Source organism: Westerdykella ornata, assembly GCF_010094085.1.
Source record: "Westerdykella ornata strain CBS 379.55 unplaced genomic scaffold EI97scaffold_3, whole genome shotgun sequence".
NCBI lineage: Eukaryota > Fungi > Ascomycota > Dothideomycetes > Pleosporales > Sporormiaceae > Westerdykella > Westerdykella ornata.
Genome location: NW_022986853.1, coordinates 1,291,200 through 1,311,641, shown reverse-complemented (window position 1 = coordinate 1,311,641; position 20,442 = coordinate 1,291,200). Strand labels below are relative to the sequence as shown.

Here is a 20,442-nt window from a genome sequence, read left to right as displayed (position 1 = left end):
CCCAGTGCGGCCCCGCAAAAGCATGCTAATAAAACAACCACACTACACGCAGCATTCACCACCTCCGTCACCGAAACTAGTATGCTTCCTGCTGCTTGGTGCTCCGTCGACCTCGATTAGAAGATTTCCACCGCGCCTTTCTCGACCGTTCGACAGGAGTCGCCTAGTAGATTCGAGCTCCAGTGTCCCCGCGGCCGAGGCGCCTCACACAATCTCCCACACCCAGAGCACGTCAAAACTGGCGCAATGCCCTCGGATCCGATGCAACCTCTCAGCTCCAAGGAGAACTCCCTCTTTCGTCAGGTTGTCAAATGCTATGAGGACAAGCATTATAAGAAGGGCAAGCGTGCATGCTGGAGTACTCATTGCAGCAGCTGACATACTTGTTTACAGGTCTGAAAGCTGCGGATCAAATTCTTCGAGCACATCCCAACCATGGGGACACGCAGGCCATGAAAGCCCTCATCCTGAACTCCACCGGGAAGGGTGATGAGGCTTTCACTCTTTGCAAGGAAGCACTCAAGAACAACATGAAATCGCACATAACCTGGCATGTCTACGGGTTGCTATATCGCTCCGTTAAGAATTACGAAGAGGCTATCAAGGCGTACAAATTTGCCCTCAGACTTGAACCGGAACAAGCAAACATCCTCCGCGACCTCGCTCTCCTTCAGATACAGATGCGCGACTATAAAGGGTACCTGGATAGCAGGACAAAGATGCTCTCTCAGCGTCCCGCGTTACGACAGAATTGGACTGGTGTCGCTATAGCCCACCACCTGTTGAACAACTACCAGGCCGCCGAGAAGATCCTTACAACCTACGAGGAGACTCTGAAGCAGAAGCCGTCGAAATCGGACATCGAGCACTCCGAGGCGGGGCTATATAAAATCTCAATAATAGCTGAGTCCGGGGACAAGGAGCGAGCCTTGAAGGAATTGGAACGGATTTTGAAGGACACACTGGACCGCGCAAGCGCGTTGGAAATGAGGGCTGAGCTCTTGTTAGAGCTTGGAAGGAAAGAGGACGCCGAAAAAGCGTACAGGACTCTGCTGGATAGAAATAACGAGCGAAGGGCGTACTATGAGGGATTAGAGAAGGCTCTTGGTTTGGACAGGTCCGACCCGTCCGCGCATTCCCAGCTGATGGAGCTCTATAATTCTTACGCAGCGAAAAGCCAACGGGTAGACGCTGCCAGGCGGATACCCTTGGATTTCCTGACCGGTCGGTGAGATCGCTTGGTACTTCGAGGTTATACTAACAAGGGCTCAGGTGATGACTTCCGGCAAGCAACTGATCGGTATCTTCAGCAAATGTTTAAGAAGGGGGTTCCTTCTACTTTCAACAACATCAAAGCACTCTATGCGGATCCGGCGAAAAAGGCAGTCATCGAGGAGTTGGTGCTGGGTTATGCTTCTGGGACGAGCATGAACGGATCTGCGAACGGCGAGACCAATGGCACCTCCGATCGCTTCGAAGAGTCCGTCCTCTACTTCCTTGCACAACACTACAACTATCATCTCAGCCGAGACCTGCAAAAAGCGATGGAATACATTGACAAACTGATTGAGCGGAATCCGAAATCAGTGGACTACAATCAGACCAAAGCGCGCATCTTCAAGCACTACGGAAACATCACGAAGGCCGCCGAGACAATCAATCACGCACGAGAACTCGACCTCAAAGACCGCTACATCAACACGAAATGCGCCAAATATCAATTACGCAATAACGAGAATGATGTGGCCCTGAACACGATGAGCAAGTTCACCCGAAATGAGGCCACTGGAGGGCCGCTTGGCGATTTGCATGATATGCAATGTCTCTGGTACTTGACGGAAGATGGCGAGGCGTACCTGCGGCAACGGAACCTTGGTCTTGCGCTCAAGCGATTCACAGCGGTTGCAGACATCTTCGATATATGGCAGGAGGACCAGTTTGACTTCCACGCTTTCTCCCTACGGAAAGGACAGATCCGGGCATACATCGACATGATTAGATGGGAGGATCATCTACGCGAGCACCCTTTCTTCACTAGGGCTGCCTTGTCCGCCATCAACATTTATCTGCAACTAGCAGACAACCAAGGCCTCTCCAACGGCACCGAGGCGGCCGCGAGCCAGCAGGATGCAACCGAGCGCAAGAAAGCCCAGAAGAAGGCAAAGAAGGAATTGGAGAAGCTCGCCAAGCAAGAGGCGGAGAAGAAGGCCAAAAAGGCCAATCCGCCCAAAGACGACGGCGAGACAAAGAAGGAGGACACTGATCCTAATGGTCTCAAATTGCTCGAGACCAAAGAGCCGCTAGAAGCCGCCCTGAGGTTCCTTACGCCACTTTTGGAGTTCAGCCCCAAGAACATCGATGCACAGAACATAGGGTTTGAGGTGCACTTCAGGAGAAGTGCGTAAGCCGCCTATAGTAACAGTACCATTGCTGACGAGCTTGACAGAGAAGTATCTACTCGCACTAAAGTGTCTCAACGCAGCGCGGGCCATTGATCCTGAGAATCCTAAGCTCCATGAACAAGCCATTCGCTTCCGTCAAGCCAGTAAGTTTGCATGTGCTGGTTCTCTGCACTCGGAAGCTAATATGCAGCAGTGAATGAAACCAAGGATTTACCGGATACGGTTGCCAAAGCCATCGAGGAGACCTTTGACATTGTGCCTGCGGACGCCGACCTTAAGGCCTACAACTCGGAGTGGCGACAAAAGCATGCAGACAGCCCGGCGCATCAGCAATCTGCGCTCAACGTCCAGTATCTCCTCGATAACCGCACCAAGGGAGAGTGCGAAGCCGACTTGAAGAAGCTCCTAGAGTCCGCCTCGATAACGATGGAGCAGGCCGCAAATGGATTGGAGTACCTGGACGAGTGGAAGAGCGATGCGACAGCTAGGAACGAGTACCGCAGTGCTGCATCTCAAAAGTGGCCTCAGGCTACCGTCTTCCTCCAGTAGACGCATTTCTGATAGATACTTCGCTTGTTAGTGGTCAGGTTGTCTTCTACGATTGAGTTATCTCATGGGAAAAGTGGTCGGTGCATGCATGGGCATAGGGAGCATGGTCCTTGGGCGTGGCGAGGAGGTCAGATAGACAAAAAATTATCAAATATATGTACGAGAGTGGTGGACTCTATATGTCAACGTATGGGTGACGTATTACGGTGGAGGTGTAGGTAAACCTCTCAGTTCCCATGATAAAGATATCACCCAGAACGCCATTCTATGCAAGCCAGAACACCACCCCGGGCATTCGTGAACTCATGAATCAATCCCGTGCTCTATACCCAACCCTCTCTATCGCCCAACCCCCTATGGCGCGCTCAATTATGGTTCCGCGCCGCAAACGCCTCGTCGGCTTGTCTATGCGCGAGGTTCTCCGCCGCAGCAGACTGCAGCGTCTGCGCATGTGTCTGCCGTTTCTGCGCATCGAGCTTGCGCGCCAGGTCGCCTGTTGGTGTTTTCTTTGCGCGGGCCTGCCAGCAGTCGCCGTGTCGTTAGCTTGGAGCGTGTATACTCATTTCCCCCCGCAACCTTTCACATGCTCCGCGACAATCTCCCGCATCCCATTCTGGGGAGCCACCAACACCAGCAAGGTCTCAACGCACCTCTGCAGCGGCCGCAGCCGCGCTTCTCGGATCAGAGTCGCCTCTTGCTTGTCCTCCTGATTGCGGCGTTCCTCCTTCTCCTCCTAGTGTCCTCGGTGGACCGCCGACTTTCCTCGCTGTGACGGGGACGGAGGCTTTGGATGGTTGTGCGGGGGCGGAGCCGAGGACGCGGCCGGGGCCCGCGAAGTTGTTGTCTTTTGAGGACGAGGGTTTGCCGCAGAGGTTGCCCATGGGAGCGGGTATGTGGTACGTTTATAGGGGCGCGACGCGCGTGGGTGAATGGGAGGGAGGGAGGGGGTATGGGGTGGTTGGGGGAGAGTTGAGGCCCGGGGACTGGAGATGGATGGCGGATGAAGGTGGTGCATGTGAGTGGGCAAGTGTAGCCGACGTCGACCTCGCGTCGGCGGAATGCGATCGGGTGGCGTTGGCGCCAAGGTTTAGAGGTCTTGGCATTGGGGAAATTGTTCGTGTGTATACTATATGTGAGATGTTTGTTATTGTTATGTAGGATGGAGTTCGACAACTGATATTGAAGGGTTTACCTGTATTCTGGTTTCTGGCAGAGAATGCACGTGGAAAGGGTCCAGTAATTCCAAGTTTGCTACCCCTCCAGTTCTTGGGGATTGCACCCTGTCCATTGTCATATCGTTGGAGTGGTTGGGTGGGAAATATACAGAGTCTCTTTTGCAATCCCTAGTGAACCCAGAATATCACTTTTGAACGCGAGCCATTCTGTGTAAAAGTCGAAGCTGTTTGCCCTGCAATTTTTGAGCTCCTATGAGCTGTCCTTGAGCGGATTGGCGCCGAAGCCACAGCCAATAGGCAAGCACCATTCTCAGCCTAGCGGCCAACCCGGCTCCCGCTCCAACTCCACTCAAAACCTCAAATAACTTGATGGCTCTGCGAAAAAGCTCACTTTTCGCTGTTGCGTGGGCGTACATATCCCGCTGTCTGTATCTCTGATTGCTTCTTTCTTCGTTTCTACCGGTCATTAACCAGTCCCACTCTCACGTGGGGTGGCATTGCGTCAGGCACAAACGTCCTTCCCAAGAGTACCCTGATGGCCAGACCTACCACAAACCTTTGCACACCCACAGGACGTGTATGTACGAGTCTTCCCCGCACTCCTTCACCCTCACGGATACAAACTTGAACCATGCTTAAAGTCGACGCAGTCTACGACTTCGACGAAGGCTTCTTCCAGCTCTGGAGCGACCAAGATCCCATGTCCGGTCCGCTCCTCCTCACCGAATCCACTGGCACAAAGCGGACGGCCAGTGTCGTAGCCGAGAATAGCGAGCGATGCACAGCCGTCGGAGATCATCGAGATTACCGAGCTGAACACATTGACCCACGCGAGATATGTTGCACCCGTTCCCTGTGCTGCCCGGAGCCGTCTTGTGAAGACGTACGCCCGACCAAACGGAGAGCCATAGCCTGTCCGGCAAATCCAGGCGCACTGTGCGACGGCGACTCGATGACCCTTGACTACGACGCCTCCTGTCGCGAATGTATGCCTTGCGATTCTGGGGAGTGCTCGCCCGCCGACGTCTGCTACGACCCGCACTGCGACCAAGTCCAGGAGTGTCCGGTCCCGGAATGCGCTGATAAGTGCTCTGATCCCGAGTGCTCCAAAGGCATTTGCCCGGACCAGCCGTGTTTTTGCTCGCGCTGCGAGGCTCCGCCATGCACAGTCGGAGATCTGGAGAATGGATGCCACTTTGCTCATTCCGCACCGGGTCCGGACGGGACCATCTACTGTTTCAATGATGCTCCATGTCATTTCAATGGCGAAGAGTTTGCTCATCCCAGATTGCCGGCATTCGATGGGTACCAATGTAATTCAACACATCATCTTCTGCCGGAACGAAGCAATGGCATGCCTCCACCAAGCCAGATGACACCGTTATCGACGAATGGGAGTCTGGGATCGCTTGGGAGCACGCTTCATGCCCAGTATTCGTCCTTTTCGGATCCCAGTAGCTTTGCCTCCTCCGCGGCCCTTGATGGCTTTTCGCTGTGGGCTCTGTCGAAGGAGCAGAATATGAAGATGAGCCAACCGAATGGATGTGTGCCAATGGGACGGACCTCGCCGACGGCTTATACACCAATGAGTGCCTTCTCGGATTGGGACGTCTTTTCGAATGCTGCTTCTACTCCCCTCCTGGATCCATGTCACACTATCAGCGGCGACCCCATGCAAATCGGCTGGACGCAGACTCCCTGCCAGAGTCCCTTCGTGGACGCCATCCAACCCAACCACGGACTCGACTTCCTCGCCTCCGTCGCCAAAGTATCCCTTGTAGAGGAAGAGCCGAACCCGAACAACAGCAGTGGGACCTCACCTCTCCCATCCGCTTCCACCAGCACGCCTCCACTTCGCCTTAAGACCGAAGACTCTCAATTCACCTTCGACACCGACCACTCTCCAACCGACCCCAGCACCACCACGCCATCATCTCACACGTGCGAATGGGAAACCGCCCCGGGCATCCTCTGCCTCCAAACCTTCCCTACCCCCAAAGCCCTCCACCAACACCTGAAAACCGCCCACGTCGACCCCTCGCCCGACTGCATCTGCCGCTGGTCGCGCTGCTCCAACGGCTCAACCCCGCCCAAGGACTTCAAGCAGCGCAGCAAACTGACGCGGCACCTCCTCGTGCACGACGGCTACCGGCCGCACGCATGCAAGTTCTGCGACAAGAGCTTCGCGACGAACCAGGCGCGGCAGAACCACGAGCGGACGCACACGGGGGATCGGCCCTACGTGTGCCCGGATTGCGGGTTCCGCACCACGACGCAGACGCAGTGGGTCACGCACGTCGAGGCCATGCATTCCGGGCGCAAGAGGTACCGGTGTCGGTACGAGGGGTGTGGGTTCGTGTGCGCGGATAGTAGTAATTTGAGTAAGCATGAGAGGATCCATCAGGTGTGTTTTTCTTTTTCCTTTTCCTTTTCCTTTTTTTGGTTCATTCCTCCTTGTGGATAGGCCTCTCTTTTCTAGCCCCAATCTTTCTTGGGTATTCTCTGGCAAAATAAAATGCAGGTTGACTAACGGTACTTACTCTACAGGGCCTCCGTCCCTACCGCTGCCCACACCCCGGCTGCGTCTTCCGGCCCGATTGTCGCTGGGAGAACCTCAAGCGGCATCTGCGCAAGACGGGCCATTGCCCCGAGTTGCTCGACGAGAAGAGCGAGGCGCTCGAGCGGTACAAGGAGCAGGTCAAGCGTGAGGAAAGCGAGTGGTTGGCAAAGAACCCCGTTGGGCGGAGCGCGCGGAGTGTGTCGCTGGGTCCTAGGAAGAGGAGTAGGAGTGCGAGGGTTGAAGGGAAGGAGGAGGTGGACGGGGAGGAGGTGTAGATGGATGGATGGTGGGGAGGAGGACCGGTGTGGACGGCATATCCTATTCAGCGGCCACCACACCTATTTTCTGCGTTGAGAGAATCCAGCGAGGGAGGCGATCACAGTGGCAAAACACAGAGGCGAATATCGAGGAGAGTGGTAATATCTCCCTGACGGCAGAGGTGGTATCACAGAACAGACCAGACTTTTCTGCCCAGAAAACGCAAGGAACATATAGAATGAAGGCGGAGAACCTTGGGAGTCCGCTTCGTGGCAGCTACATAGCGTCGTAGGTACCATGTCCCTATGGACACAGCCGGCGACAGTTCAGAAAAAAAGGAATATACGTAATAATGACAGATCACGAAGCAACCTTATGAAATCAAGAGCCTTTGTGCATTGTGAACTTCCTTCTTCTACATTCCAACAAATTCAAAATGTCATCTATCCAATCCTATATCCCTCTCGCCCGTTCACCACCACTACACACCAAAACTACACACAACAACACTCAGCCCCAACGCGCAGCATACAATACTCTTGTCCCCTGCAATGTCCAGCTTGACCACCTCCACCGTGGCTCCTCAACACAATATCCACCAATCTCAACAATATACGAAAACCCCCTTTTCCTGTCAATTCCAATATGTACAAGGCATTAGCAGCCGAGGAAGAAAGCACTCTGGAAAGACCAAAGTACCCTCCCCCTTCCCAAGGAAACATTAGAGTCGAAATATGTCAAGTTACGACAAAAATGAGCGACAAGAAAAAGAAAAATCGAGCGAAGCTAACAGCCTGTATCGCTCGATGGGTATAAGAACGCAAGTAAAATGCCATCTGAAGATATGGATACGGCTATGGCTCGAGCCTGGTAAGGGAAGAGTAATGTGTATGTGACATTGAGAACTGCGTCAGGTTTGTTCCTGAGGAGAATGATTGTGGTTATGCAGCGAAAAATTGAATGCGTTGCGGCGATGAGGAGTGAAATATCCAAGAGTTATCAAGAATAGATCGAGTCCGTGGGGCTTGAACAAACAGACTGCCCTGAGATGGACAGGTATTATTGGATTACGCTCGTATCCAAAAATGGGAGAAAGAAACAAAAAGGGTATCAAAAATGCGTCAAATCAACGGCAATCCGTCTTCGAAACAAGTGTACATAGCATAGCGGTAGTCGTCGTGTCGCGTGAGATTCGGCAATATGGGTGAGCGGGCTGATGTCGCCGGGCAGAGAAGGTGGGCTTCGCAGCCTCAGCCACCAGCCCGCTGGAGGAGGACCGAAAGACCGCTTGTCCCAGGCTGAAAGCGGGCAAGAGGATGAGCTGCTCGGCCTCAATGCCTTGATGGCTTCCGTTGTCATGTCCTAAGGACTTGGGGGTGGCTCACTGCCTTGTGCGGCCTCGGTAGTGCTGTCCCCTTCGATTGTCTTGCGCCAGTGCTGCGGCAGGCAGACACATACCAAGGGGAAAGCTTTGATCTCATTGTCGCTCTCGGTTTGTGCCTGCAAGGTCTGGCCGCTCACGCCAGAGTCGCGCTGCACTTGCTTGCGGGCTTCCCATTGCTCAGCGGTCTCTGTGAGTTTTACTCCTGTGGCCCAGCCATCGTCCCAAATGCCGACCACTTTGAGCATATCGCCACGCTCAAGTTGGAACTCGTCATTCGCGCGGGGCTGGTAAGCCCACAGAACAGCAACGGCATCATTCGGATGTATGTCGTCTTGAGAATAGTAGTCCTTGAAAAACTGGAGCTGCTCGGACTGGCCAGATGCCACACCTTCAGGGCTAGAGAAGTTCCGATCGCTGTTAGTGTTTGTCCGCGGCGACGAATGTTCCTCACTTCCGCCGAGAATAGAACTGCCCGAGAGCGAACCGTCACGTCTCGGCAGGCCGGCGCCGCGTGACGCTGGAGAGGCGTATTGATCTTCGCGTCCGCGATGATAAGCTCCAAGCATACCAGGAGAAGGGTGACCTTCCGAAGACTCTGATCCTTCGAGGGCCGACATACGAGCCACACGAGCTCCAGGTAGGACTTCGGGCGGTGCAGAGACATCACGATAACCCATCTGCGGCCCTTTCCGTGTTGGAGAGGGCATGTTCAATGAACTAACGCCATGTCCCCGGCGGCGCTTCAAACTGATGCAGAAGAAGATCACACCCGCAAGAATCAGAAGCGCGCCCACCACGGAGCCCACAACTATACCGGCAATGGCGCCTCCAGATAGGCCGCGACCTCCAGCTCCGGCGCCAGGGGTAGCAGTCGCTGTGGGATCAACAGTTCCAGTCGGTAGCGAGAGGGGCGGCATTGACGAAGTCCAGGGAAGGCGAACACCTTTACAACGCTCCTCCACCTTGGCATTGACGCAGCAAGAGTCCGTTGAATTGGCAGAACTCTGGCCGCAGAAGGCACACAGAGCCGGGAGGTTAGACTGGTAACCGCACTCTTCCGGCTCATTGCTCGATGCCGCGACGCAGGTTCCTGTTAGGGCACGTGAAGGGGTTGAGCAATCCTGATAGTCGGCTCTGATGATGTCGAGGGCATTCGTTCCAGGAGTACCACAAAGTTCCGGGCTGGAGGTAATTTGCTGTTCACTGATTGCGTAGTCGCCCTTTGCTTCGATCAGCATTCATGCAGGCGGGTCTCGCGACATGCAAGCCTGAGGCACTTACACAATCGGGCGCACACAGAGCCCTGGAAACTTCCGGAGTCAGATTGCAGGGCCCCACGGAGGCCTGAACTATGAGATTGCAAAGAACCGACGTGGTGTAACGAGCGTAGAGTTCGGTGGTATTGCTAAGCTTGACGTTGGAGCAGCCCATGCGTTCCTGGTATCTGTGTAACCGTCAGCGGGGGCAGTAGCGAAACGCGATTGGCGCACATACTGTCTTCTCGCGTAGCCGGTACTGATGTATTCTCGTAAACCTCTGTCAAATGACTGCACATCTGACACGAAGGCTAGGAAGGGACTGTTCAGCTTTGGTCAATATCCCAGTGGAGAAACGAAGGGGTTCCAGGAGGGTAACGTACAAAGGCGCGCTCGTACTGACGGAGGCATCGCTAAAAGCCGGGCACAGCGTGGATCCTTTTAGAGGGATGCACTGCTGCGCCATGGTCGAAGGGAGCAGCGAGGCGGCGAGGAGGGCGACGACAGGTAGTGCGAGCGAAGGGTTCGCGAAGCGAGATGGGGACTGGCGACGACGATTCCTTCTTGCGCGAGGGGGTGCTAATGAAGATTCCATGGAGTACATTGACGATAGCTGGTGGAGATCCGAAAATAGGAATACGCAGTCCGGACTTGTCCACGGGTCTGGTGGAGGAGGCGATGGTCACCGGGAGGAGGGACGCGAAGTTTTACAACCCCATCCGTGGCAAGCTTCTCTGAGGGGAACAGGCTCCAGAAGTACAATTACAAGGTAGTACGGCGCAGCCAAAAGGGAAGCCCTGCGAGTTGATGCTTGACGATGAGGGCCCAGAAGGGAAGCGGAGGGTGAAAGAGCGACGGGGGGAGCCTGAGGGTGGTGAGGGTGAGCTGGAAGCTTGCGAAGAGGGAGTGAGAGGAGTGCAAGGGAGAGCGAAGCGAGGGAGCAACACAGCAGGAGCAGCCCGCGAGTCATGATTGGCCGGTGCCTGCCGAGGAGAGGAAATTGGCTTGGCAGGTCCCGATCTGGCCTAGGGCGGCATCAGTCCCATCGCCATGCCAGTCTTGTTGCTTTTGCGTGTTTCAGCACGTTGGGCTGTGCGGCTCATGAGAAAGATGAGAACGTCGTTTCGGCAGGTTGTGGGACGCGTCGCAATTAGTTGGGTTTGGAGAGCCGTCGCAGCAGTCGACGCACAAGGGAACACAACAGGCGCTGTGAGGGATGATGGTGTGCGAGCACCGCACGCTGACACAGCAGGCTATTGTTACCAACATTTGCAATATCCAGCGCGCTTAGCTGCATGTATACGATGCCCTCGATACTGTGTGGCAGCTGTACCACCGATGACCACGGCAGTTTTAGACTGTCGCAATGCACACGGCCTTGCGTCTGTGGCAAAGCTACTCTGACTGTACGGGGCATGTTTGAGCATATTGTACTTCCCAAGTCAAACACAAGATTGTTATCAAGCATCAGTTCAACACCAGCGTGCCAATCCATGATAATAGGACTGTTCGGCTCGGTTGTTGCTGTCAGGTGAGATGAGTGTGATCAGTTCGTGTGTGAATGAATGGTCGTCTGTCTTGTGAAGAACGGGTACCTCGAAGTAATAACAACAAGGTTTAATAGACGGGCGGGAGCGCGGAGTGGCCCGTCATTAGCTGCTCTGAATTGTCCGAATCTCTTGGAACCATCATATGGGAAGCAACATAGAGCAAGAGTTCCTTAACAAGCCTTCCTGTATAGTTCTCACACGCGACGTCCGCAGTCGAGGAGTGAACACCACTTACAGCAAGATTTGACATGCTGCGTCAATCGCTTCTCCTTTTCAGGCCCGGAGCTGCAAACATGTTGTACATATACGAACGACCCTCCACGATATCGCTACGATGGCGCTAGGGTCCAGCTTTTGGTTTCAGTGACATTCATGCGTTCTAGCGTACTGTGCCAGAACCTCCTCCACAGGAACACAAACTGTGGATTTTGACACAGTGGAGATCGTATAATTGACGCTATATCGCCCTCATGTCGTGGTTTCTACACAAATTCGCTTGCTGTGACACTTATTATCCCAGAGATGTATACTTTGTTCACCCTGCGCTTTAACATGTTTCCCAAATAGGTAATCATTGCACCAGCTGAACATCACCTAGGTCTCCCCATCGCCGACAACACAAGAAAACACAAACGACACACTCGGCATAATTTCAAACTCCACACTTTCTGTCACCCTCATATCACATCTACTATAGCCATCAACATCTCAGAAATGCGTTTATCCATGAGGCGCATTCACCGCTATTTGCATTCTCCTACCAGAGACACGTCAGACGGGCTGTGTGAGGCCTCAGACAGTAATTGTTTGAGCTCTCAGGGAACCTTTTCGACCTATCCAAGGCCAAGAGCATTTGCAACTACGAGGCTGTAAGACATCCCTACACGGTTCCGACCTCTATTATCCTTGTCTTGAATAATGCCAATCCCCAGAAACACCCAAACTGTCGATATCCAAGATCAACATATCCTTTCCGTCGGCGGCCTCCAGGGCACGCCCAAGATCTCAAAGATCCTCTTCTCGCTCCTCCCTTCCACCAACGTGCCCTCCGTCAGCTTCTCCCTGTTCCTGCCTCGAGCCAAATCCTTATACAAGCCCCTTTGGTTGAGACGCATTCCCTTTTTGCTAGCCAAAAGACGGATACTTCGATTGAAGATGTCGTTTCCAGTAAAATAAATGAGGGCAGCACCCATCTCCTCTTCGGGCACAAGCAACATATCCAACCGTCGCCAGACGGTCGACGAGGGCAAGCAGGACGCACCATGCCACTTCGTGCTTTCTCCACCGTATCGGTGTGAGGTGGCAAGGCTAGCCTTGAGGAATCCAGCGCCAGTGAGTTTGGGTATCAGTCTGTCGAAGATAATCGTCTGGAGAACGCACAGCGGGGCGCCTCGCTTGGTGATGATAAGGTCAATATCTCCCGAATCTTTAGCGCCACGCCTGTAGGATCCGCCGATTATGACTTCGAAACCGGGATCCAGCTTTTGAAGAGCGTTGCGGACATATGCACCATGCGCTTCGACCTCCGCGCGGGGAATGCGCTGAGCAAAATCCTCGTAATGCTCAATGCCCACCTTCTGATTCTCCGTCAACTTGACCTTCGATTTCAGATCATCCAGAGTCCGATGCCCAGCTTGTATCCATCTATGTGCCTGACTGAGTCCTACTCCATATATACCCATGAAGAGTCGTAGAATTTGGTCGGTCGGGTCTTCACGCGTACTGTCTAGCTTCCGTAGCCGGTCGGTGAGAACAATTTCTTCAATCTTCTCAGCAAGCCGAGTGCCAATGAAGGGAAGTGCCTCCGCTTGCTCCTTCGTACAGATCTTGACAGGTTGCTTGCGCAGCACTCCCATCGCCCGGCGATATGCCAGAGTCCGCCAGTTGTCTCCCATTTGATCGTAATACTTGCACATCTCTTCCAGAATCTGGACGGTTCGGGCATTCGGATTCGCGCGAGTTTTAGCATTTGTAGCTCTCGGATCCATGCACTGGAAGGCAAGCTGGTTGAACCCCTTGCGCTTGGCCCCATCGCTCCTCACAGCCTCTGTAAACTTCTTCGCTTTCTTTGGGAGCGGTTGACGGCCTTCATCTTCGGTATCTGAAGCTAGGACCTGCTCATCGATCGATGAGGTGCGGGAGAGCGCAGTCTCAGACTCGTCCTCTTCATCCAGTGGCAGGTGCGCGACAGCCTTAATCTGGTCTATAGCCTTATTGAGGGCGTCCGTATGATCCGGTGTGTCATGAGGCGACATTGGCACTGCAGCAGACGACACAAAGCTGTCTTCCACGCGTTCAACCGCCGCGCTTGCAGGCCCATCCGAGGACGGGGGTAGTGGAGGAGGGAAGCTATCCTCCACAGTTACCGACTCAGTCCTCTGTGAGCTCTGGGCTGCTAGTTCCCGCCGAGACTTTTTGATCTTCAGCGAGATTTGTGACGAGTCTGACACGATCGGCTCCGACGGACCACTCGGCACTAGCGGCTCAGGCACGGTAACTGATTGTTTCGGTGGAATGGGTTTGGGCGCCCCCGCAACTTGGAATCGACTCGCTGTGGGGTCCAGAAGGGTACCAAACTGGATGCATTGTGGTATATATGGCTCAAACTTGACTAGAACCACTTTGCGCTGTGCCATTATTAGCTTGCTGGTCAGTGCCACACGTCTCAAAGAACTCACCGGCAGTCCAGCCTTGTTGATATTCCTTAAAACCTGACTGTAAGTATAAGGAGTACTTGATTCGTCCACTATAATATGGGTTATATCTTCTCTCCAAGTCGTCACCCAAGCAGCTCCAAGCTGAATGACTTTATGTATCCGTTGTCGACGGGCGCTGCTGATATCGTTGTTGGGATAGAAATCTGCGTTTATCAATCACAAGGTCGCCATGTCTGGTCATACTGCACTTACAAACAATCTTCCCCCTCAGTAACTGCTTGTGCTCCGGCTCAAGCCGAATATTCTCGGCGGGTTTGACATTCTTCCCGCCCTTGAGCTCACGAGGCACCACACCGAATCGCTTGTAAAAGGGTTCCACGCTCGGATGATCCGTAATGGTACGCAAATCTGACAACGATGATGCATTGCGCTTGAGCTTCTTCCGGTCACCAGTCTGTTGCTCCAACGGCCGCTTGTCGCCGGGTTTTACAGATGGGAAACTTCGAGTGACTTGCACTTCAGGCGCTGTAGCAGCGCGGGTGAGGTTGGGGGTAGAGTCTTGGGCGGCGGCGCGCTGTCTCCAGGCGGCATACTCTGCTTGTTGAGCCTTCGGTGTGAGACCTAGGAAGCTGTAGCTGGTCTTCTGGTGGACTAGCGACGGAGGCGGAGGCATTTTCATAGAGTCCGCAAGCGCGCGCTCGACAGCGACAACTGGCGGGTCCGGAAATCCAATCTCATCGTCGGAAATATCGAGTAGCTCCTGATCTTTATAATATGCTATTTTCTCCTCCAATTCCTTGTTCGACATGGTTGTAGATGATATCGCGTTAATATGTGGTTGTGGGAGGAAGTAGAATGAGACATTGAATAAGAAGAACAAGCGTGCTCTATACAAGTGAAGGTGACCTCGGGATGGTGAATGTGAAGGTGAAAGTGCCTCAGGCTGCATTGAAAGGCAACCGCGTCAGATAGAACTGCAAGGGTTGACGCGGGTGGGCAGGGTCCGAGAACGACGCGCTATCACGTGGTAAGCGGCCCTTATCGGGTTAGCGCCGGTTATTCTGGAAACAGCAGAAAGTTTCCCAGGATAGAAGACTATACATTCTTTTGCAGTTCCTGGGCGAGAAGCTCCAACCGTCACGATGTTGCAAACGCGAATAACGGCTCCAATTCGAAGAGTAGTAACTGCCAAGCCTTCGTTATGTATACGATGCCAGCGACGAGTCCTCACACTTCCAGGATTCCTCCTCCCGCTTCGACCCTTCGCAACCACAACTACCTTCCGTCGTCCCGCAAATTCCTCAGAAGAGCTCAAAGATGACGAGCCAGAATTTATCCCTCAGCCACTTGGCCGGCCGATTGGCTTCCCCAATCCCCCGAAACCGGGCCAATCCATAGGCAGAGAAAAGAAGACTTATACCGGAGCAACAATGTTGGACCGCAACTTGGAAAAGCGGAAAGACCTCGTGAAGGAGTGGCAACAGAATTATTTCCGGGACTTGAAGAACGTCAGGAAGTACAGGAAGGGGAAGACGTTCATGGCCAATCCAAGGATATTCAAGAAGGAGGCAGCGCTATACTTCCCCAATTTTCACGGCGAAACGTTGGCGGAAAGGGAAGCAGATACCACGCCGATACTGAACGGGAAGATAAGCGTCGTCAATATATTTGGTACCCTCTGGGGAGAGGAGCAGACGCAGAGCTTCACTGGGAAAAAGGAAAATCCTGAACTAAGACGTTTATTGGAAGAGAATAAGGATATAGCGCAAATGGTGGATCTCAATGTCGAGGAGAACACGATGAAGGCATGGATAGTGGCAATATTCAGATGGAAACTCAGACGACAGCGACCAGAGGAAGATTGGAACAAATATTTTGTGATCAGAAGAGGTGTAAGCGATGTCATCAGGGAGAAAATCGGCTTGTTAAACGGCCGAGTTGGTTATGTGTATCTCCTTGACGAGAATTGTAAGATTCGGTGGGCCGGAAGCGCAGATGCAGAGGGAACGGAGAAGGAAGACTTGACGAGGGGAGCGCAAAGATTGATCCAGGAGTACAGGACGTTCCTGGCCAGGGTGGAAGACTTAAAACGGCAGAGGTAGTTCACAAACCACGTCGATGAGGGCCCCGATGCACAGTCAGCCACCGAGCGAAAATCTTGAGAATGGGATCACTACGCAGCAACTTGAGGTTCCTTTCTGGAACCCACCTCACCAAGAAACGTGGTCACGATGGAAAGAGTCATATTGGGCTTCATGCTCGCTCAATCGCTCGACGAGCGAACGCTCTGCTAGCCTAGAGCGGCAGCTGTATCATACATGTAGAAACGCGAAAGGGAAGTCAACTCCACCTCCTAATGACAATGAAACCCATTATGGGATATGGAACGCCTTCCTGAACGCCAAACATGGATTATCAGCCTCAACGAAACCACAAAAGCATCAGGAAGCAGAATGCTATAAAACAACCCAGAATGATACCGTCTCTGCGTTTCTTCGAGCCTATCCGGCCGATGAGACTATTGATTCCCGGCACTTGGCTTGCGGCTCCGACCATTCTTCTTTGTATGTTCGCGAGCGTTTCACGCTGCGTTCTGAAATTCTCGTTCACTGCGTATGCCTGGCTTAACACGCTGTCTGCCATGTTGTGTGAGTTGTCTATGTGGCGGCGTTCATCCAGCATATACTCCGCTTCGGCCTGGCCAGGATTCCCGGATCTGTATGCGTTTATGTCTGACCGGACATTCGATAAGAGGTTTGCTTTGTTTCGAGCGTCCTCAATCGTCGACTTCAGCCTGCTCAGCTCGCGGCGATGATCCTGGAGTATTTCACGATGTCGGGCAAGGTTATTCTGCTTCACAGCTGAGGAGGAGTGTGCGGACTCGGAATCGAGCAAGCGGCCTAACTGCGAAACGAGCGCTTCCCTCTACAAGCCCATTAGCACTCAAGCTCCCTTCCAAACAGCTCTGTCTGGCGCATGCTCATGGCAAACAGCCGCCGACAGCAGGTTGGATCTGCGAATGAGGAGGCTACCTTTTCTAGAATTTCGCGCAGTTGTGACTCGCATTTCTGCTCCTCTTCTGTCGGCTTCAAGGGAATGTTGCTCATGGACGCATACTGGGAATATGTATGGAATAGAGTCTCAGTCTACCTTTGAATGAGAAGATGCATCTTCGTAGTTGTTGCGCAACATACCTGCGTTTCCAGAGCACGCGCCTGCTGACGCAGCTGCGCCCATCCTCCACCCTTTGAAGACATGCTTTACTTGTCCTTATTGCGACGGAATCACTTGTCCCTCCCGTCACATTGAAGGTCCGTTGTTGCAGGCACACGTAACTGGGGCAAGGGTTGCACGGCCCCCTTCCAATTCGGTACCGGATTAATTCCCCTCCGCTCGCTTGGAGCCCACGCTTGGCCTCCATTTTCCAGCGAGACAACTTTGACGCTTTGTGAAGACGACACGCGATAGCCTCATTCCACGCCTCCCGGTTCCACTAACATTATAGGCAAGATGGTACGTCCCTTTCACGCTTGGATCTCTGCGCAAATTTGAAAATTACGGAATTCATCATCTGGAGGGGAAGCGTGTGTGGGGGGCCTTCGCTGCACACGACGAGGAGTCTGCATATCGCTGCCGTCGTCATTACTCCTTCGAAAATTCAACATGCTAACATTATGTTTCTTTAGTCGACCGGCAAAGTCGTACGTAAACCCACGCATAAAGTCGAGACCGTCGCACGAGCCTATACTTACAACCGCCGTAGAAGACCGCACAGCTGTGGAACAAGTCGAAGGAGGAGTTGCAGACTCAGCTGGAAGAGCTGAAGACGTGGGTCTCTCGCTAGAAGAAGGAGCGGAAGAAAATACTGACGGGTGTGGAAGGGAATTGATCAACCTGAGGACTAGCAAGGTTGCCGGCGGCGCCTCCACCAAGCTCACCCGCATCCACGATGTGCGCAAGGGCATTGCTCGCGTTCTCACCGTCATAAACGCCAACCAGAGGGCGCAACTTCGCCTTTTCTATAAGGGCAAGAAGTGCGTAGATGCGGCTCAGGTTATAACTCGTGAATGTACCTAATGCATCGCAGGTACACCCCTCTCGATCTCCGCCCCAAGCAGACCCGCGCCATCCGCCGAAGACTCACCAAGCACGAGGCTTCGCTCATCACCGAGAAGGCGAAGAAGAAGCAGATCCACTTCCCTCAGCGCAAGTACGCTGTCAAGGCATAGACGGTGTGCCGGGGGTCTCTTTTCTCTTCCTTTATCTGACGAAGCATTGCATTGCCGGGGCTTACCAGCTAGCGCTCACCAATGTACCCTTACGTGCCATCCCAAAAATTTCTCCTCCGCGCTGGAATGGACTGGATGGATTCGGATGGCGATGATGTGGTGATTGGGGAATGGGCGATATTCTCGGGAAATGGGTTGGCGTCCGTATCAAGAATACCATGAATCAAAAGCTTACCACTGGCAATCGAGATTCGGCATGTGTTGTGGAAGCGCCCTTCAGTGACTGAGCACCCAAACGCAGGTTCCAGAGAAAGCAAAAGTGAACACAACCAACCTGGACGCTGGATTGACGTTATGTCTTCGCAACAAGGTCTATGGGCGGAGACGAGAATGGCCTTCGCGTAGGACGGCTCGTCACGTACTGATATTGGTTTTCCGAATTACCCTTTCACCCAACTGCATTATTATCCGTATCATTTTGCCAATCGTGAAAACTTCCCAAATGGAGTTACATCAGTCCAGCCAGTCCGTATATCCCGTTGGATCCTCCAACCTAACACCCACCATATCCTCCCTGACGCCCAGAATGCCAACCTTCCCAATTTTCACACCATTCTCCTCATCAGCAGCCTCCTTCCACCCCGCCAGTAACTTCTTCAACTCAGCCATAACCTCCTCCCGATCCTCCACCAGCAGCACTACAGCATCGTATCCGCCCGCACCGGGAACCACACCTCCAATGATCCCCTCGATCTTGGAGCACGCATCCAACAGCGCCGTCTGCTGCGGCGGCTCGATAGGTACGCCCGACGCCTGACCCATTTCGCGAATCAGAGCCCTATTCCTCGCAATGATGTCCCTCAACTTGGCATATCTCTCCTTCCCAGCATCTTCCTCCTCCCCAGCCAGTCTAGTCAGCTCCGCCGCAAACTCCTCGTTACCCTGCTGCAGCGCATCCCATATCCGATCCGCGGTGTCCTTATGCTCCGCCCTCCACCCCAACACCTTCTTCACCATGCCCGGCGTCTCGCTCCCGCAATCCACATCGCACATGACGAGCCTCAAACCCCTCGGCATGCGGATCGCCGCCTTCCTAATCTCGACGTCCCACTCTGCGCCATCCCTCCCCTCCACCAACGCCTTCAGCTTTGAAGAAAATCCCGGCGAGCCGGGGGCCGGAAGGGACGAAAGCAGCGAAGGGGAAAACCGCCGGTACAAACAACTCCCGTAAACGGCGGACGCGATGTCGAACCCGGAACCGACCTTGCCCTGCGCCGCGCAATGCGCCGCCTGCGAGAGGTTATGCAGGATGCGGAGTCCGGCGTCGGTTTCGAGGTCGAAGATGTGGGTGGGGAGGTAGTAGGTTAGGAGGGCGGCGGTGAAGGAGGTGACGAGGGCGGCGCTGGAGCCGAGGCCTGTTTTGTGGGCTTCGGGGAGGGAGACGGGGTATTTTAGGAAGGGGGAGGGGGAGGAGGTGGAAGAGGAAGGGGAGGTGCCTGGGTTGGAGTAGTAGGCTGGGGAGGCGAGGATGGAGATTGTGGAGGGGGAGAGGTGCGGGTGCGGGAGGAGGGTGGTGATGTAGGTTAGGGTGTAGGTGAGGGTGGTTTCGATGAAGGGGTTTTTGCGGAGGGGGAGGGTATGGTTGCTGGGGTTGGGTTAGCTATTGCTTTGTTGAAGAAAGAGTTGAAGGGTCGAGAATGGGGTATTGGGAAGACTTGAGGGATGTTTTTGTCCGAGGGCACGTGGGATCCCATGGGATGGGATTGATGCCAAGACTTCGAAAGGGGATGATAATAGGACGACGACAGATGGGATTGTCGGTAATCCAGCGAATCAAAATAGAAAGTGGACAGAGAATTATAAATGACAGAAATGGCTTCGAATAGAGAAAATAAAGACAATTCAAAAGTCAATGGGAAATATACTCACGCCCTCAACTGCGTGACCCCAATGCCCCCTTCCCCCTCCACCAACCGATACCCAAACTCCCACGTCGCCTCCCGAAACTGCGGACTCTTTACAATGATCTCGGACAGCGTGACGCCGCTCTTGGTCTTGATGGGCTCAATGTACACGTGGATGCGGGCGTCGAGGCCGAAGACCAGGCCTGTGTAGTTGCGGTCCAGGACGAGGTAGCCGCCTGCCAGCAGGACTTTGCCTGGTGCGGAGACGGCTTTTGGAGGGAGCGTGGAGGCGGTCATTTGTGTGTCGGTTTAGATGGGGATGGTGGTGTTGGATCTGTGGTAGGTGGTAAGGACTGTTACTGTGGGGTTGGGGTTAGAAGATAGAGTGGTGAAGCTGAAGAGCCTGTGTGAGTGGAGGAGTACGGGGAGGAAATTTTCGATCAGTGGAATTGGGGATTTTGCATTGTCAGTCTCGAGCTACACTACTCCTCCCGCCATCTCTATTCAAGAATTGGATA

At 53.7% G+C, this 20,442-nt stretch overlaps 9 protein-coding genes across 9 annotated transcripts; 4 read left to right on the top strand and 5 right to left on the bottom strand.

Annotated features, from left to right (window-relative positions):
- The first annotated feature begins 13 nt into the window (after nt 1-13).
- On the top strand, nt 14-3,123 carry EI97DRAFT_430675 (N-alpha-acetyltransferas-like protein 15). The gene is made up of 5 exons (XM_033797749.1): nt 14-340; nt 394-1,224; nt 1,273-2,397; nt 2,447-2,545; nt 2,596-3,123. Exons 1-5 carry the CDS (start codon nt 247-249, stop codon nt 2,949-2,951), a joined length of 2,505 nt encoding a protein of 834 aa, XP_033657178.1. The 5' UTR covers nt 14-246; the 3' UTR covers nt 2,952-3,123.
- A 193-nt stretch (nt 3,124-3,316) lies between these two features.
- On the bottom strand, nt 3,317-3,832 carry EI97DRAFT_448330 (uncharacterized protein; the record flags this gene model as incomplete). The annotated part of the gene is made up of 2 exons (XM_033800154.1): nt 3,317-3,469; nt 3,602-3,832. The coding sequence occupies 2 exons, from the start codon at nt 3,830-3,832 to the stop codon at nt 3,317-3,319; spliced, it is 384 nt and encodes a 127-aa protein (XP_033657177.1).
- Nucleotides 3,833-4,651: 819 nt separating this feature from the next.
- Nucleotides 4,652-7,316, top strand: EI97DRAFT_430672 (uncharacterized protein). Its single transcript, XM_033797748.1, has 2 exons — nt 4,652-6,530; nt 6,674-7,316. The coding sequence occupies exons 1-2, from the start codon at nt 4,758-4,760 to the stop codon at nt 6,959-6,961; spliced, it is 2,061 nt and encodes a 686-aa protein (XP_033657176.1). The 5' UTR covers nt 4,652-4,757; the 3' UTR covers nt 6,962-7,316.
- A 757-nt stretch (nt 7,317-8,073) lies between these two features.
- On the bottom strand, nt 8,074-10,411 carry EI97DRAFT_182686 (uncharacterized protein). The gene is made up of 4 exons (XM_033793521.1): nt 9,968-10,411; nt 9,823-9,906; nt 9,610-9,772; nt 8,074-9,548 (listed from the first exon to the last, which is right to left on the bottom strand). Exons 1-4 carry the CDS (start codon nt 10,186-10,188, stop codon nt 8,307-8,309), a joined length of 1,710 nt encoding a protein of 569 aa, XP_033657175.1. The 5' UTR covers nt 10,189-10,411; the 3' UTR covers nt 8,074-8,306.
- Nucleotides 10,412-11,856: 1,445 nt separating this feature from the next.
- EI97DRAFT_412841 (uncharacterized protein) lies at nt 11,857-14,725 on the bottom strand. The gene is made up of 3 exons (XM_033796772.1): nt 14,044-14,725; nt 13,813-13,994; nt 11,857-13,761 (listed from the first exon to the last, which is right to left on the bottom strand). Exons 1-3 carry the CDS (start codon nt 14,597-14,599, stop codon nt 12,094-12,096), a joined length of 2,406 nt encoding a protein of 801 aa, XP_033657174.1. The 5' UTR covers nt 14,600-14,725; the 3' UTR covers nt 11,857-12,093.
- Nucleotides 14,726-14,874: 149 nt separating this feature from the next.
- Nucleotides 14,875-16,046, top strand: EI97DRAFT_182180 (uncharacterized protein). The gene has a single exon (XM_033793520.1). The coding sequence runs from the start codon at nt 14,934-14,936 to the stop codon at nt 15,891-15,893; it is 960 nt and encodes a 319-aa protein (XP_033657173.1). The 5' UTR covers nt 14,875-14,933; the 3' UTR covers nt 15,894-16,046.
- Nucleotides 16,047-16,212: 166 nt separating this feature from the next.
- On the bottom strand, nt 16,213-17,048 carry EI97DRAFT_370472 (V-snare-domain-containing protein; the record flags this gene model as incomplete). The annotated part of the gene is made up of 3 exons (XM_033795234.1): nt 16,213-16,716; nt 16,824-16,937; nt 16,986-17,048. 3 exons carry the CDS (start codon nt 17,046-17,048, stop codon nt 16,213-16,215), a joined length of 681 nt encoding a protein of 226 aa, XP_033657172.1.
- Nucleotides 17,049-17,216: 168 nt separating this feature from the next.
- On the top strand, nt 17,217-18,457 carry EI97DRAFT_430667 (60S ribosomal protein-like protein L35). The gene is made up of 5 exons (XM_033797747.1): nt 17,217-17,304; nt 17,478-17,492; nt 17,555-17,619; nt 17,673-17,825; nt 17,879-18,457. The coding sequence occupies exons 1-5, from the start codon at nt 17,302-17,304 to the stop codon at nt 18,018-18,020; spliced, it is 378 nt and encodes a 125-aa protein (XP_033657171.1). The 5' UTR covers nt 17,217-17,301; the 3' UTR covers nt 18,021-18,457.
- A 76-nt stretch (nt 18,458-18,533) lies between these two features.
- EI97DRAFT_439950 (Phosphomevalonate kinase) lies at nt 18,534-20,221 on the bottom strand (the record flags this gene model as incomplete). The annotated part of the gene is made up of 2 exons (XM_033799591.1): nt 18,534-19,665; nt 19,950-20,221. The coding sequence occupies 2 exons, from the start codon at nt 20,219-20,221 to the stop codon at nt 18,534-18,536; spliced, it is 1,404 nt and encodes a 467-aa protein (XP_033657170.1).
- Nucleotides 20,222-20,442: the final 221 nt, after the last annotated feature.

Coding starts and splice junctions, on each gene's coding strand:
- EI97DRAFT_430667 (XM_033797747.1), top strand. Junction 17,620..17,672: donor CAGCTGGAAGAGCTGAAGAC/GTGGGTCTCTCG, acceptor CGGGTGTGGAAG/GGAATTGATCAACCTGAGGA. Junction 17,826..17,878: donor CTTTTCTATAAGGGCAAGAA/GTGCGTAGATGC, acceptor AATGCATCGCAG/GTACACCCCTCTCGATCTCC.
- EI97DRAFT_182686 (XM_033793521.1), bottom strand. CDS start 10,188: ATGTACTCCATGGAATCTTCATTAGCACCCCCTCGCGCAAGAAGGAAT. Junction 9,773..9,822: donor ACCGGCTACGCGAGAAGACA/GTATGTGCGCCA, acceptor ACGGTTACACAG/ATACCAGGAACGCATGGGCT. Junction 9,549..9,609: donor CTCTGTGTGCGCCCGATTGT/GTAAGTGCCTCA, acceptor ATCGAAGCAAAG/GGCGACTACGCAATCAGTGA.
- EI97DRAFT_182180 (XM_033793520.1), top strand. CDS start 14,934: ATGTTGCAAACGCGAATAACGGCTCCAATTCGAAGAGTAGTAACTGCC.
- EI97DRAFT_430675 (XM_033797749.1), top strand. CDS start 247: ATGCCCTCGGATCCGATGCAACCTCTCAGCTCCAAGGAGAACTCCCTC. Junction 341..393: donor GGACAAGCATTATAAGAAGG/GCAAGCGTGCAT, acceptor ACTTGTTTACAG/GTCTGAAAGCTGCGGATCAA. Junction 1,225..1,272: donor ACCCTTGGATTTCCTGACCG/GTCGGTGAGATC, acceptor ACAAGGGCTCAG/GTGATGACTTCCGGCAAGCA.
- EI97DRAFT_412841 (XM_033796772.1), bottom strand. CDS start 14,599: ATGTCGAACAAGGAATTGGAGGAGAAAATAGCATATTATAAAGATCAG. Junction 13,995..14,043: donor ACTGAGGGGGAAGATTGTTT/GTAAGTGCAGTA, acceptor TGATAAACGCAG/ATTTCTATCCCAACAACGAT. Junction 13,762..13,812: donor TCAACAAGGCTGGACTGCCG/GTGAGTTCTTTG, acceptor ATAATGGCACAG/CGCAAAGTGGTTCTAGTCAA.
- EI97DRAFT_430672 (XM_033797748.1), top strand. CDS start 4,758: ATGCTTAAAGTCGACGCAGTCTACGACTTCGACGAAGGCTTCTTCCAG. Junction 6,531..6,673: donor AGCATGAGAGGATCCATCAG/GTGTGTTTTTCT, acceptor CTTACTCTACAG/GGCCTCCGTCCCTACCGCTG.